At 38.5% G+C, this 15,351-nt stretch overlaps 1 protein-coding gene across 1 annotated transcript in view; it reads left to right on the top strand.

Annotated features, from left to right (window-relative positions):
• The first annotated feature begins 6,009 nt into the window (after window positions 1-6,009).
• Window positions 6,010-15,351, top strand: part of C34H11orf65 (chromosome 34 C11orf65 homolog) — a 29,584-nt gene continuing 20,242 nt past the window's right edge. The window contains exons 1-2 of the mRNA XM_010988970.3: window positions 6,010-6,119; window positions 9,862-9,954. Of these exons, the coding sequence (XP_010987272.2) occupies window positions 6,039-6,119; window positions 9,862-9,954 (174 nt within the window). The 5' untranslated portion in view covers window positions 6,010-6,038. The remainder of the gene's footprint in view (window positions 6,120-9,861; window positions 9,955-15,351) is intronic.

Raw genomic sequence — 15,351 nt, 5'->3', positions numbered from 1 at the left:
GAGCACAAAGCTCCCATGCTCTCTCCCTGGGGGCCAGGACACGTCACCCTCATGTACATCAATCAGGAAGCCACACTGAGCTTTGATGTCCAGAGTTCTGAGGGAGTCTCATGAGGCATCCATGAGTGACTAAATCACTGGCCACGTGACTGAACTTAATCTCCAGCTCCCTGCCCCTCCCAGGTGTTTGGACAGCTAACGTCCCAATCCTCTAAGGATGTGCTTGGTCTTTGTTGGTGACCAGCCTCATTCTGAAGCTACCTAGGAGCCCCACCAGGAATACTTCATTAGCATAAAAGTCACTCAGGAAATTCTAAGGGTTTTTGAAACGCTGTACCAGGAACCAGAGACAAAGATCAGATACATCCTTTATAATATCACAACCCCTCTGAGGGCCTGGGAACTGAGGACCACCTGAGTCACGAGGCTTGATTCAAGGGAATGAGGTAGCAAGATCACCTGCACTCCAGGAGGTTTGGGATAAATACCTGAGCCTTACAGTTAAGTTATGCATTTACCAAATTCCAGCTAATTCAGTTCAAAGCATATAGTAAGGGGATATTTTAAACAGGCAGAGCATAAGCCTCTCTCTATGATTTCTAAGGGTTTTTATCCACATCTTTAATGTGAACCAGCAGACAGCACGAAGTAACATTCTTCAGATGACAATGAACCAGCTAGAGAAATATGAAGACTGTTTCCCCTTCACACCCCACCCCACCCCCTTAACTTTCTCCTCCCCAAAGAGTAACCAGAACCCTCTATGAGCCACCTATGTCACTAGTACCACTAACATGGCAGCTACGAAACAGGGACTTGTCACCTGGGTGGGCTAAGTAAGTCCTCCAAGGAAAATGGCTTGTTTTCTGCCCACGTTCTTGTCATTTAAAATTGGGGTGATTCACCAAGTGATTCCCTGATTTTGAATAGTTTGGGGTGACATGCAATAGTTTTGGGGAGAATGTTATGGCAAGATTCTGTTCTGGTTGCCACAATGAAAGTTTTCTGTTCCCTCTGAAAACTCTAGAGTGTATGTTAAGTGTAAGACACAATTTAGATTTACACAGCTATCCCATCTGACACCAAATAGAAAGGAAGGAAATATTTTTGTAAAACCACCCAGAAGTTTCTCTGAGTTCTGTTTCCTAGTAAACTCTTCCTAGATTTAAGCAGGTGCATATAAATAAAGAAATAGAAAACCTGATGGTTCTGAGCCTTAATGATCCTTTGTGGATACTTTAAAGATATTCTCTTTTTTAAAAATTATAGTTTTACATGTATTATTAGTGCAGCAGAAAAAAGGTCTGAGCCTTTTACTAAGAAATTACTGAATTCTTCTGGATCAGGTTAAAGGTAAAATAATACATGCTCAAACAGTAACCATCATAATCTTTTTTTTTTTTTTTTTTAGTAATTCAGACTGGCACTTCATTAAAAATATATAGGGTGTATTTTTAAAGTAATATATAAACAGAAAGTACAAGTACACATACTATTTCCATGACTATATTTTATAGTTTATTTTTCAGAGCTACTATGTATTAATGCATCAAGTAACTACACCAAAGGGAACTAAAGCTCACACCTCCTGCTTACTTTGATGTGTGATAACGATTTAAGAGAACTCTGAAAGCTCAGTGAATCAATGAATTAGCCTTCAGGCAAGTTCTTCTGTACAATTCTGTATTACACAGAGAACATTTTCTTCAGGTGTTTTCCCCTAGACGTTAATCTTCCTTACAAACTAATTGTAATACATATATGACCATAGGTGGGAAACAGCAGAATCGGGCAGTTTCTGAACAAGATTATTTGACATAGCAATAAGTGACAAACTAAAGCATTGCCAAGTCTGAGTTATTTAGAATTCAAGCAAATCAAACTTATTTTAGATCTGCAGTATTTGTGTAAAGTTACCTGGGAATTCACTTAAGAAGTCACCTGTTTTCACTTAAAAACTACTTTAGGTTTTATCAACTGAAGAACTTAAGTTTAGAAATAGCATTGGGCTGCAGTCACGTGTCACTTATTCTTTGATTCCGCGCAGGCTCTGTCAAATCGCTAGGAGGGTCCGGTTATTTTATTTACAAACGAATACATTAATTCAATAGAAAGGAATTCACCACATTTCTCCAACATCTTTAAAGTCCTTGGTTGAAGTAGCCGGGCTTTATAATATATTGAGCACAATTTCGCAGAAAGTCACTTTGGTTTCCTTTCCAAAACCCTTTGTCTGGAAGCCACCGACAAACGCGGTGGGAACCTCCGACACATCCAACCACGTTTGCGTTGCTTCAAGCGGGAGGGCGGGGCAGAAAACTCGGAGCCGAGGGGCGGGGCCGAGAGGCGGGGCCAACGGGGCCTGGCCTGGCCAACGAAGCGGAACTAGAATGCGTCATTTCCGTCTGCGGTGTTACCAAGGGCACAAGCGGATTCTGGGCCGGCGGCGATTGGCAGCTGATGGGAATAGTGTCCCCACCCCTCCGCCGCTACCACTCCGGATGGGCCTGCCTCTGTGGCCTCTGATAGGAGGCTCTCCTGGTTCCGTTGTTGAAGGTCCCGTTTCCTGGAGGTCCGCGCCACCCCCAACTCCCCTTAGGACGTTTCGTTTCTCTGAAGCCCCTGTTGGGCGTCCGGCCTCGCGTTTCCGGTATCGGCCGGGATTAAGCCCTTCTCCCGCGTTTCCTCCCTGCGCCTTCGGTGAACTCGCGAGATCTCTGCTTAGGCGCAAGTATCGGCAGTAAGGCAAACTGCTGAGATCAAAGCACAGGTTGCCGTCAGCCCTGCCCCTCCTTTCTCTGTCTCTGTCTAACCCCCAGTGATCCCCGTGAGGCAAGATCTGAGTGCCCCTCACAGGAAACCTGCAGTGTTGGGGAAGCTGCATGTCTCCCTTGGACCCTCTCTTCCCACTGAAGAATCCATAGGCCCAAGGGGCCCTTTTAGTGCCGCACAGTGATGACCTTGGGGAGAGGCGAAAGTAAAAAGCTTCTCTGACCCTTCTAATACCGTCCTTCTTGGTCTTTGCAGTCTAGGGTGGGGGGCGGTGCTTCAGCCTCACTCCTGGGCTCTGGTATTTTCACAAGGGTGTTGTCTGTGGAGACTTTAGTTGATCTTCTTGTGAGGTGGAGTGAAATCAGGTATGACCTTTGATACCATCTTGAGGACACTGCCTTCTAGATAAACATTTCCTAAATGGACACGGACAACACTAACTGTAAAGAACAAGTGATACACTGGATTTTATGAAATTAAAGACTTAACAGAAACACCTTTAAGAGAGCAGTGAGGCACCCTGGGAGATGATACTCACAATACATATATTCAATAAAGGACTTGTATTCAGGATGTTCGAAAAATCCCTCCAAGTGAATATTGACAAGTAGAGGTGATGGAATTTGGGGATTTGAATATTTGGAAGGTATGTGAAGAGAAGGATAGGGATATTTATATCCTTATTATATGTAAGGAGGAGTCAAGTGACCTATGCTAGCATGATGGGACAAGAGACAAAGGTTTAAATATTCTTTAAAGCAATAAGGTAAGAAACAGACAAACTAAAAATAATGACGTGTGATTCTGAGAGGGAAGATAAGCAGGGTTTTGGAAGATAAGTAAGATAAATTCTTAATTATCTTTGCAGAAAGTCAACAAATCACTTCTAAAGTTGATAAATCTAACTATACAAGCATATTATTTAGAAGCATGGAAATAGTGACTAGACGATCTAGAACAAAAAATAGTTAAGTATTATTGCTTTTAGAGTATGAAGGTGGAAAAGAGTGAGATGGGGTAAAAACTTGCTTTTTAGTGTAAGTTCTACGTTATTTTACTTATTTGAAAGAAGTACACATTTTGGTTAAAATATTTTAAATTATAGAAAAAAATCTGCATTTACATTACTAGAACTATATAAATTATTCAATTATATGGCCACATAATATGCTATTTAGAAGTCACCCTCTGGACCACTTGAAGTAGAATGTATCCAAAATCAAGATCAAATGTGTTCTCTTTACCTCTTAGCAGTATTTTAATATGCCTTATATTTGAACCATGACTATGCATGATTAATTCTTTTTCAGAGTTTCTAACCTCTTTTTAAATTAATCTTCTCAGTCATACCTTTCATTGCGTAGGGTACAATTTTATCTCCAGAAACAACCCTCCTAAAGCCATTCAACATACTGATCTAAGCTAAATTGATTACCATTTTTCTTTCCTTCAGATTCTGTTATTTCTTTTTCCACATCATTGATTTTCCTTAAACATCAAGTGATCCTTGTTTGTCTATTAGTAATGAAGAATGAAGATCTGTCTCAGTTTTTCTAGAGCACTAGTGTGAGTATCACATGCTTTTGTGTAAGTCTCTCATTTTCCTGCTGTCCACACTCACAAGTGGAAAGATTGCGTTGGAGCTTTATGAAGTAGGTGGCGTAAGTTAATTAACAGGCTTTCTCAGAGTGGGGTAGGGTCAGGTAGCCATCAGTTAAGTAAGGCATCTCTCAAATGCTAAAATAAGAGGGTTTTTACTGTGGAGTGCCAAATCCATACTAGAACTAGCTTTCCCAGAGAGTTTATGTGAATTTTTTAAAGAAATAAGTCTTCAGGATTTGTTTGTTTTATGCCCAACAGTAAATATCCATCTACCAGCATATTTTTGACTAATGGTAAATATCTACTTGCCTGCAGCTCTGGGACTTGAAGTGACAGTGGAGACAACTGGCACAGCTATTCCATATACAGATCTTCAATTAACCCTGTTGTCTATAGTCATTCTCTTTCCAGCCCTTTTAAATTGCTAAATCCTAATTGATATCCTTTCTAGGGTTCCAATGACAAACCAGCTCTCTCACTAGAGCCCCTTTGAAGTGTGTCTAGGCAGGCCTTTTACATAGTTATTCCCAACAGGATACGACCAATTATTTTTGATTTTCCAGAAATAAGATAAAATTTCTTATTTGCTCATGAACTCCCTTCTCTATGTTATGGGTTAACTTTATATACATTGTCACTTCAGTTGGGTTCTAGGAGGATAGAAGTGAAAATGTGTGCTCAGTCTACCATCTATTTAAAATACACACATACACAAACACACAGTTGTTTGTAAACCTGTGCATGTGTATGTGTGTGCATGGCTTCTCTATTGAACTGCATTAAATGTAAGGATGTATATAAAATATAAATATAGTATATAAAATACCTAGTACACTGTCAGAAACATAACAAGTATTCAAAGATATGTTACTGATTTGATTTGAATGTAGAAGAAAAGCAGTTATAAATGAAGTTACAAATTTAAAAAGATACAGGCACCCCAATGTTCATAGCAGCATTATTTACAATAGCCAACATATGGAAGCAACCTAAGTGTCCATCAACAGATGAATGGATAAATAAGATGTTGTATATATCTACTATGGAATACTACTCAGCCATAAAAAATAATGAAATAATGCCATTTGCAATAATGGACCGAGACAGTATTATGTTTAGTGAAATAAATCAGACAAAGATAAATACTCTATGTTATTGCTTGTATATGGACTCTAAATGGTAAAACAAATGTATATAACAAAACAGAAACAGACTCACAGATATAAAGAACAAACTAGTGGTTATCAGTGGAGAGCAGGAATTGGGGAGGGACAAGATAGGGGTATGTGATTAAGAGATACAAATTACTATGTATAAAATAGATAAGCAACAAGGATACATTTTATAGCATAGGGAAGTTTAGCCATTGTTTTGTAATAACATTAAGGAGTATAATCTTTAAAAATAATGAAACTAATATAATATTGGAAATCAACTATATTTCAGTTAAAAATTAGAATATATTAGGCAATCAATGATAGGTATCCATTTTTATTATAATTATTTTGATACCAAATATCATTTTCATTATTCCCTTTATACAACTTTCTATTTGATTTTCATTGAGTTCTAGTGACAGTTTCATAATGGAGTATATAAATTGATTTAAAATATACTTAAAGTCAAAATATACTCCTTTACTTATTTTCTTTTAGCACTTTCACATGGCTTGGAAACAGGAATCAGAATTTACACAGAGGGATAAAGCTGCTATAGTCATTCAGAAGGCCTGGAAAAGTTTTCTTGTGAGTTTCCTTTGGGTTTTGTTTTGTTTTTTTTTTTGCAACTTTATTGAGATATAATTTGTATATCATATGGTTCACCTGTTTAAAGTATACAATTCATTATTTTTTAGTATATTAAACAGTTGTATACCATTCTTTGCTTTATAAGTAAACATTTTTAAAGTTTCAAAAAGTTAACATTAATTAATTCTCTCAATAGCCTCACAAAGATGTACTGAGTACCAAGTCTGAGCTCGGCACTTTGATAACGGCTGCTGTCAGTGAAAGTGTCACTAACAGGCTCATTTGGCTTTCACCTCTGAAAACTTTACTTCTTGACTCTGGAATCAGGTTGTGAGCAAGTTTTGGGGATATATTGACTCATTAAATATTTATTGAATATCTACTCTTGAGGACTTAAAACATAGTTGGATTAATATAATAGTTTCTCATTGTGCTTTAGTTTGAGTAGAACTGGTCTCCTTATCCAATAAGGAATATCCAAGTTGATATCCTGGGTTAGGTGAGAGCCAAGAGCTAAAATTCACTCTTGTCTTTAGGATAGCATCAGCACTCTGTTCCTGATAATTTTGTATGAAGTGGTGTGGCTCTTTTTCTAGTACACAAAAATACCTTTAAGTCAGTTAATCACATCTTCTGTTATTTGCCTCTGTTGCCTCTATTAAAGCCATAAAACCTATGCTGGGGCATAACTATTGATTTCCAACGCTAAAAAATATTTCCTTTAAAATGCATCATCCTACTCCTCTTCCTTTTGAGTCATACTCTACCTATGATGTATTGTAATATAAATACTAGATATAAGATTAGGCACATATTAATTTCCTATTGCTGCTATAAAAATTACCAAAATCTTAGTAGCTTTAAACACCAAAAATTTATTATCTTATAATTCTGGAGGTCAAAATCTGAAATGGATCTCACTGCACTAAAATCAAGATGTCAACAGAGCTGTGCTCTTTCTGGAGGCTCTAGGGAAGAATTTGTTTTCATGACTTTTCCAGCTGTTAGTGGCTGCCCACATTCCTTGGCTCATGGCCTCCTTCCATCTTCAAAGCCAGCAATGACCTACTGACTCCTTCTCACATCATATCACTCTAGTGCTGACTCTTCTCTCCCCTCTTTCACTTAAACGGGCCCTTTTTCCTCTTATAAGGGAACCCCCTTTTGGGGGGGGGGTGCTAGTTCATTGGCATGAGGAACCCAAAATGGCCAGGTGACAGTAGCAGCGTCTATTTTAGTGGAATTATTGGTGTTTACCTTGGTGGAAACATGTCCTCCTATGGGTGCTAAGACCTTTATAGCCACAGAACCCAATGGTACAAGGACAGGGAGCAAACTTTTCAGTAGTGAGTTATTAGAGGGAATTTTGAGAGGGAGCCACTTTCACTTCCACCATTTAATTTTCAGACTCATAAATGCTGGCGGTGGGAGAAATACCATCTTTTGTTGGTTATTGATTCAGAGCATATTTTGTAACATGAAGGAAATCACCCTAGTCTGAAAAGTCTTGTCACTGGAACTCTAACTGTAACTGAGTCTTCAAAATGCCATTCCACCATTCTACCAGGCCAGGTGCTTTACAGTCATAGGGAACAAGGCAAAGTGAATTTCACGAGCACAGACCCACTCATGTGCTACCTTTGTTGTGAAGCAAGTTCTCTGGTCAGAAGCAATGTTATGTGGAATACAATGACAAGTGAACAGAACATTTTGAAAGTACACAGATGGTGGTGTTTGTAGGAATATTGTGCGCCCAGGAGGGTAAAGTATCAGTTACAATGACAATCAAGTGTTGTCCCTTCCAAAATGGAAGCGTTCCAACTAATCATTGTGCCACAGGAAGCTGGCTAATTCCCTCGAGGAATGGTACCATATCAGGGGCTCAGTGTTGGTTTCTGCTTTGGCAAAGTGGGCACTCAGCCAGATATGGTGAGTAAAAGTCCATGTTGCTGAGCCCATGAGTAACCTCCGTTCCTGCTGCCATGGCCACTTTGCTCATGAGCCCACTGGGCAAGGAGAGCAGTGGCTAGGAAAAAAGACTGACTGATTTTTAAAGAATAAGTCATCTTGCCCACTTGATTATTAATATTCTGCTCTACTGAGATTGTTCTTTGGTGAGTATTGACATGGGACACACGTATCTCCACACTTGATGCACATTTGCAGGGGTCTGGCCTCTTCCCCAGACCTTTTTGTCACCAGTTTTCTAATCATGTTCTTTCCAAATCCCTGACCATCCAGCCAAACTATCAGTTACTACCCGCCCATAGGTCCGTACCTCTGGCCATTTTTTCCTTCTATGCACAATAGACAACCAGGTATGCTGCTTGAATTCTGTACCCTAGAAGTATTTCTCTTCAGGGCCACCCCTGAGTGATACTATATATGGAATCTCCTATGGGTCACACTTTGCACTTGATGTCCTGAGGCCTGTGAGGTCCTGAGTTTGACTAATAGAATTCAGACTAAGAGATGCTCAAGAGAAGCCTTGCTGTTTCTTCTCTGGTACTTTGAAACATACATGCTATGAAGAAACTCAGACTGAAAGTCTACGTAGAGAAAGAGGCCCAAAAGTTCCAGATGTTCCAACAATGCAAGCTGAAGACCCAAAAATGTGTGTGAGGCCAGAGTAAATCACCCAGCTCCAGCTGGTCTCGCAGGTCACCACGGCCAAATACACACGTCCAAACAGGAACAGCAGAAGTTCCCTGTTGTCCCCACAGAAAGTGGTTGTTACTTTAAGTCACTGAGTTTGAGGGTGGCTTGATGCAATAATCTATACGTTTAGGAGATACTACTCAGATTTTAAACCATCATAAATTATTCTTGATACCCAATTTGGGGTTTTACTTAAGAAAATCATCTTCCTTTACATCTTCCTTTCAGAAACAGTATTATTTCTGTTGATGTGGGCTGCACCATCTTCCACAGGCAATTGCAGTGGGACTTCCAATTGTTATATTGGTATTATGGATTACTTCAACTTGAATTTGTTTGATTTGATTTAACATGAGTAAACAGTGGGGAGAAGTTTACCAAGAGTTATTAAGGGTTTGGGGGCAGTGGGATAAGGTATGAGGAGAGGATTACCAAAGAAATAGATTTCCAAGATAGAAGAATTGCTCAGTTGCTTGACTAAATTTGTGCTAACATGAAAAGTAGATAAGGTTTGTAAATCAGTGGAATTACTACAGGAATGAGGAGGAATCTGTAATGATAATATGATAATATTTATTGAGAGCTTTCTTGTGCCAGAAGTTGTTCTAAGTGCTTTACAAATATTAACTCATTTACTCCCAACCATAGCTCCCATATTTTAGGTGAGAAACTGAGCAGAGAGGTTAAACAACTTGTTTAGTATCACACAGCTAGTAAGTACTAACAGTTAAACCCTGACAATACTATGCCATACTCAGTGTTCTTAACTGCTAAACTGCATCTTGTCTTTCTTCTAGATTACTCTGGATTATGCGAAAGTGTCACAGCCAAAGTTTTGGAGATTTTCTTTATAGTTGCTAGTAATACAATTATAAATTTAAGAGTAAAACTCTGTGAGAATAATACCAATATTGCCTGGCTTGTCAAAGCAAACCCTAAGTGGATAATGTTTCTAAAATCAAGTTTACATATGCAAATCTGTTTTATGCTTTTTACTTATTTTGCCCTAGTTAGGTAAAAAGCTAATTAGAGGTAGAAAACCCAGTTTTGACCATAAAATCTTATGTGTTTGAACTTTTAGAATGTTGCTGTGTTCCAACATTTAAAAAGTCTGATTAATATAAGAAGACAAGGGGAGCCATGTCAGATAGTGAGATATATTAATCCTAAAGAGGTAAGGATTTATTAAATTTATTTATTTTTTTTTATTGAAGTATAGTCAATTTACAATGTTGTGTCAACTTGTGGTGTACAGCATAATGCTTCAGTCATACATGAACAAACATATATTCATTTTCATATTCTTTTTTCACCATGTTACTACAAGATACTGAATATAGTTCCCTGTGCTGTACAGTGTGTATTTGTTGTTTATCTATTTTATATATAGTGCTTAGTATCTGTAAATCTCGAACTCCCTATTTATCCCTTCTCACCCCCGTCCCCTGCCCTCCTCCAATAACCATAACTTTATTTTCTGTATCTGTGAGTCTGTTTTTATTTTATAAGTAGTTCATTTGTCTTTTATTTTAGATTCCACATATAAGTGATATATGGTATTTTTCTTTCTGGCTTACTTAACTTAGAATCACAGTCTCTGGGTCCATCCATGTTGCTGCAAATGGCATTAGTCTATTCTTTTTTATGACTGAGTAGTATTCCATTGTATAAATATACCACAAGTTCTGTATCCAATCATCTGATGGACATTTATGTTGTTTCTGTGTCTTGACTATTGTAAATAGTGCTGCTATGAATATTGGGGTGCATGTATCTTTTTGAAGTAGGGTTCCCTCTGGATATATACCCAGGAGTGGGATTGCTGGATCATATGGTAAGTTTATTTTTAGTTTTTGAGGAATCTCCATACTGTTTTCCATAACGGCTGCACCAAACTCTATTTCCACCAACAATGTAGGAGGGTTCCCTTTTCTCCACATCCTCTCCAGCATTTATGATTTGTGGACTTTTAAATGATGGCCATTCTGACTGGTATGAGGTTATACCTCATTGTAGTTTTGATTTGCATTTCTCTGATAATAAGCGATATTGAGCATTTTTTCATGTGCCTATTGGCCATTTGTATGTCTTCTTTGGAGAGTTTCTTGTTTAGGTCTTCTGCCCATTTTTGGACTGGGTGATTTGTTTTTTTCTTATTAAATTGTATAAGCTGTTTATATATTCTGGAAGTTAAGCTCTCTGTCAGTCTCATCTTTTGCAAATATTTTCTCCCATTCCATAGGTTGTCTTTTTGTTTTGCTTATGGTTTCCTTTGCTGTGCCAAAGCTTATAAGTTTAATTAGGTCCCATTTGTTTATTTTTGCATTTATTTCTGTTGTCTGGGTAAACTGCCCTAGGAAAACATTGCTGACATTTATGTCAGATAATGTTTTGCCTATGTTTTCTTCTAAGAGGTTTATAGTGTCTTGTCTTATGTTTAAGTCTTTGACATTATTTATTGATACAATATCTTTTTCCCCCTTAAAAATGTGTGGCTACTTTATAAATTAAATGTGCTTGTATTTATTTTTAAAAACTTTTAAATTAAAGTACTACACACATATAAAAAATTCATAAAATATTTATAACAATGAATCATCACAAGCAAACCCCTGTGTAACCATCACCCAGGTCAGTGTTTTCATACTTCAAACCACTGCTTTTAGGTTCTCTGCAAATCACTGCCAACTCCCTTCTTCCAAAAGATAACCACTATTTTGAATCCTACCACTATACTTTAGTTTTCTCCTTTTTAAAACTATGTATAATAGAATCCTATCGTATACTTTTGTTTCTAGCTTTTTCATTCAACATTGTTTGGGTACGTACATTCATTTCATAGAATTGATGGCAGTATTCCATTTTATGGGCATACAGCTAGTAATTCTTTCTACAGTAGATTGACATTTGAACTTTTTCCAGTTCAAGGCTGTCATAAATGCTACTTCTGGGACTTTGTATTCATGTCTCTTGATTTACATGTCTGTGAATTTCTTTTGGTTTCTAGTCTACCTAGAAATGAAATTGCTGGATGGAAGAATTCACCAAACTATTTTCCAAAGTTATTATACCAGTTTATATTTACCATCGGCAATCTTTGGGAATTCTCGGTGCTCTACGTTCTCACCAAGGCTTAACATTGTCATTTTTAATGTTGCACTTCCCTGATTACTAACGAAGTTGAGCATCATTTTGAGGAGTTCTGCTCCTGTGTACAATTCTATATATGATTTTTCAGGCGTGACCACAGGCAATTACCAGGGCTTTACCTGCCAGGACTCACAGGGGAAAGCTGCCCCCGCCTCACACTCGACTCGGTGCACGGTCGGTGCAGTACACTCTCTAAACGGAGTTACAGTCAAGGACCCCGGCCCTCCCTGGTCATGCTCTTAGGCACGTTCCTAGCCCCATCGCCTACACTCCTAGGTTTCTTTACCTGAGGCCTTGAGCAGAGGTCTTCAGGCACCTCTGCTGAGATCTCCTTACTTGGAAGTCTGGAAGAAACTTACCTCAGTCTGAATCAGCGTACCTGACCCTCCCCCCTCCATTTTTCTCCCGCCCCTCCCCCAACACCCCCACACACGTAAAACAGCCGGGCCTTTGTGCAGGCCCCTCCGTGGTGAGCGGGCGCCCACCCGAGGGGGCGCTGCTGCTTCCTTTGATTTGGGGCTCTTTAGACTTGATCGTAACTTCGCAGCTGAGCGGTTAAAGGCGCTCTTTCCTTTTTCGCCTGTTGCTTTAATCAGCTGCTAACTACCTTTCAGCTCTCTCGCCTCCAAGTCAGCTGAGCCCCTAACACATCTCCTTTCTCAAGTGTCTTGTACACGTGTGTTGTCTCTCTTATTCTTACTGGTTTTTAGCAGTTCTCCGGGTATCCTTTATACAAGCCCTTTTTCAGTTATGTGTCACACATACCATTTTTCACTCAGTGATTTGACTTGTCACTGTCAATAGTCTTTCCATTGATTTCTTTAATGAAAAATTTTAAACATATACAAAAGTCGAAAGAATAAAGTAATAAACCGCCATATACTCATCACTCAGCTTCAGCGATTAACCACTTTATGGCCAATTTTGTTTCCTCTACACCTCTAGGTTAATTTGTCTTTTGATGAACAGAGTTCTTAATTTTAATGTAGTCCAATTTATCAGTCTTTTTCTGTATGGTTGATGCTTTTTAAAAATGAACTTTTTCAACCCTGAGGTCATGCAAATGGTCTCTTATATAAACTTTATTGATTTGCCTTTTATATCTAGTAGATCTGCAGTCCCCCTGGGATTGATTTTTGTGTATGCAGAAGTCAGCTCTCATGTTCTTCCATATAGAGATCCAACTGATTTTACACTGTTTACTAAAAAGGTAGTCTTTTCTCCACTGCTCTGCTGTGCCATTTTTATTATAAACCAAGCAACCATTTATGTATGAGTCTGTTTCTGAATCTGTCTGTATCTGTTCCATTAATCTAATTTCTACCCGTGTATTAATTGCTATAGCTTTATAAGCCTGTTATGTCGTGAAGAAGTACTCCCATCTTACACTTCTGCATAGACTCTGCATGCTACTCTTGGATGCTTGTGTTTCCATGTAAATTTTAGAATTAACTTATCAATTTCCATATGCAAAACAAAAAATCTTCCACCATCCTGAAAAATAGTGGAGCGGGGAGCTCTTAAGAATAACTATCAGAATTAACTTTATCAGAATTCAGGAATCTAATTTAAAAAAAAAACAACTTAAGGCAACCAGGAAAGTGTTTAATGAAGAAAGAGGCTGCTAAATTTTGGTAAAGAAACATTGTGGTGTTTTTGCTTCCCTACCTGACATCCCCCGTTTCCCAGCTTAATGGCCTCTGTGGAGACAAAAGTTCACATTCCTGGTGTGGCTTGCTGGGGCCAGGGGGTCAAATACAGACCTTGTTCTCAAAAGTTGTGGTTGTGTATTTTGACTTGTCTGGCGATTCCTTGAGGGAGCTGCACAGAGACTTGCCTTTGTTTCGCCTGCTTCCATGCAGTGCCAGGGCTGGGCCAGCTTCCAGCATTCAAAATCATATACTGCCCACAGCCATGTGAGGCAAGGGATGGCAGACAGGACAAGAACAGGCAGACCCAAAGCCTGGGTAGGATAAAGCTGAGGAGGACGATACATGGGGATGTCTGAACAAATAGAGAATATTTTTTTTTAAAAAAGGAAAAAAAGAAAGAAAGAAAGCAGATTAGTGATTGCCAGAGGCTAGGTGGGAGAGTGGAAGGGGAGTGACTGCTTAATGGGAGTAGGGCTCCCTTTTGGAGTGACTAAAATGTGGAAATATTGTCTGTACAATATTGTGAATGTACGAAATGTCGCTAGTGATAAACTTATGTTTAGCATGTGTATTTCATCACGATTTTTTTAAAAAACGTTTAAAATTCTCTTGAAATTTTGATTGAGATTGCATTGAATAGTTAGATCTATTTTAGGAAAACTGATGTCTTACCAATATTTAGAGCTCCCGTACACGAACATTTGTGGAAACATGGAAATGTGCCACCCAGCCTCCTCTTCACAAGAAGACATTGCACAGCTGGAGGGAGTGCAATCAGCAGGCAGCCTCCAGCTGTGAGCATCTTCAGTTTCTCCTGCAGAGAACTGCCTCCCCCTAGGTCAGCTGCTTCCAGGGCAGTCCACATCCAGTGACGGAGCCATGTGTGGGGCTGAGGATGTGGATATAAAGACCAGACTGCTGTTGGGCAATATTCCCTCTAGAGTTCCCTGTAAGACTGGCCTAGGCTTTGTAGGGCCTGTACTGCAATCCACATTCTTCCCTCTCCTTCCTTTCATTGGTGTGGCCCCCAAACTTCATATCATGTGGCCCCCAAACTTCGTGTCAGTGTCTCCTTCCAGGAAACCCAACCAGAAACATTAGTTAGCTCTTCTATAATTTCTATATAGAGGATTTGCACATCTTTTGTTAGATTTATATCTTGCCTTTTCATGCTCCTATAAATGGTAATTAGAGGCTTTCTATTTTCCAATTTTTGTTGCTGCTATATAGGAAGACAACCAATTTTTATTAGCTTTGTTCCCAGGTGCATTGCTATGCTCATTTATTAATTCTAATAATTTATACATATATTCTTTAGGATTTTCTCCATAAACAAGCATATCATCCTCAAATAATGAGTTTTATTTTTTCCTTTCCAAACATTATACAGTTTATTTTATTTTCTTGCCTTTCTGCACTAACTAGCATCTTGAGTTAATTGGTCAACCACTGTCTCATTCCTAATTTCAAAGGGAAAAGGCCCAATATTTCATCGAGTAAAAGGTATGCTATAGGCTTTTTTTATTTAAAAAAAATCTTTTATCTGATTAAAAAAGTTTCCTTCTATTACTGGGCTAAAAGAGGTTTTTTTCTTTTTCTCATACCAAGAATGGATGTCAGATTTTATGAGACATTTTTCTGCTTTAATTGAGATATTATTTTTCTTTGAATGTTAAACTCACATAGCATTCCTAGAACACACATATTTGAGTTGTAATATTAAAACACAAAGGATAAGTACTTTAAAAAATATCACTGAATTTAGTTTG

Source organism: Camelus dromedarius, chromosome 34 (assembly GCF_036321535.1).
Source record: "Camelus dromedarius isolate mCamDro1 chromosome 34, mCamDro1.pat, whole genome shotgun sequence".
Classification (NCBI taxonomy): Eukaryota; Metazoa; Chordata; class Mammalia; order Artiodactyla; family Camelidae; genus Camelus; species Camelus dromedarius.
Note: the sequence above shows the minus strand (reverse complement) of the source record. Positions and strands in the feature narration are given on the sequence as shown.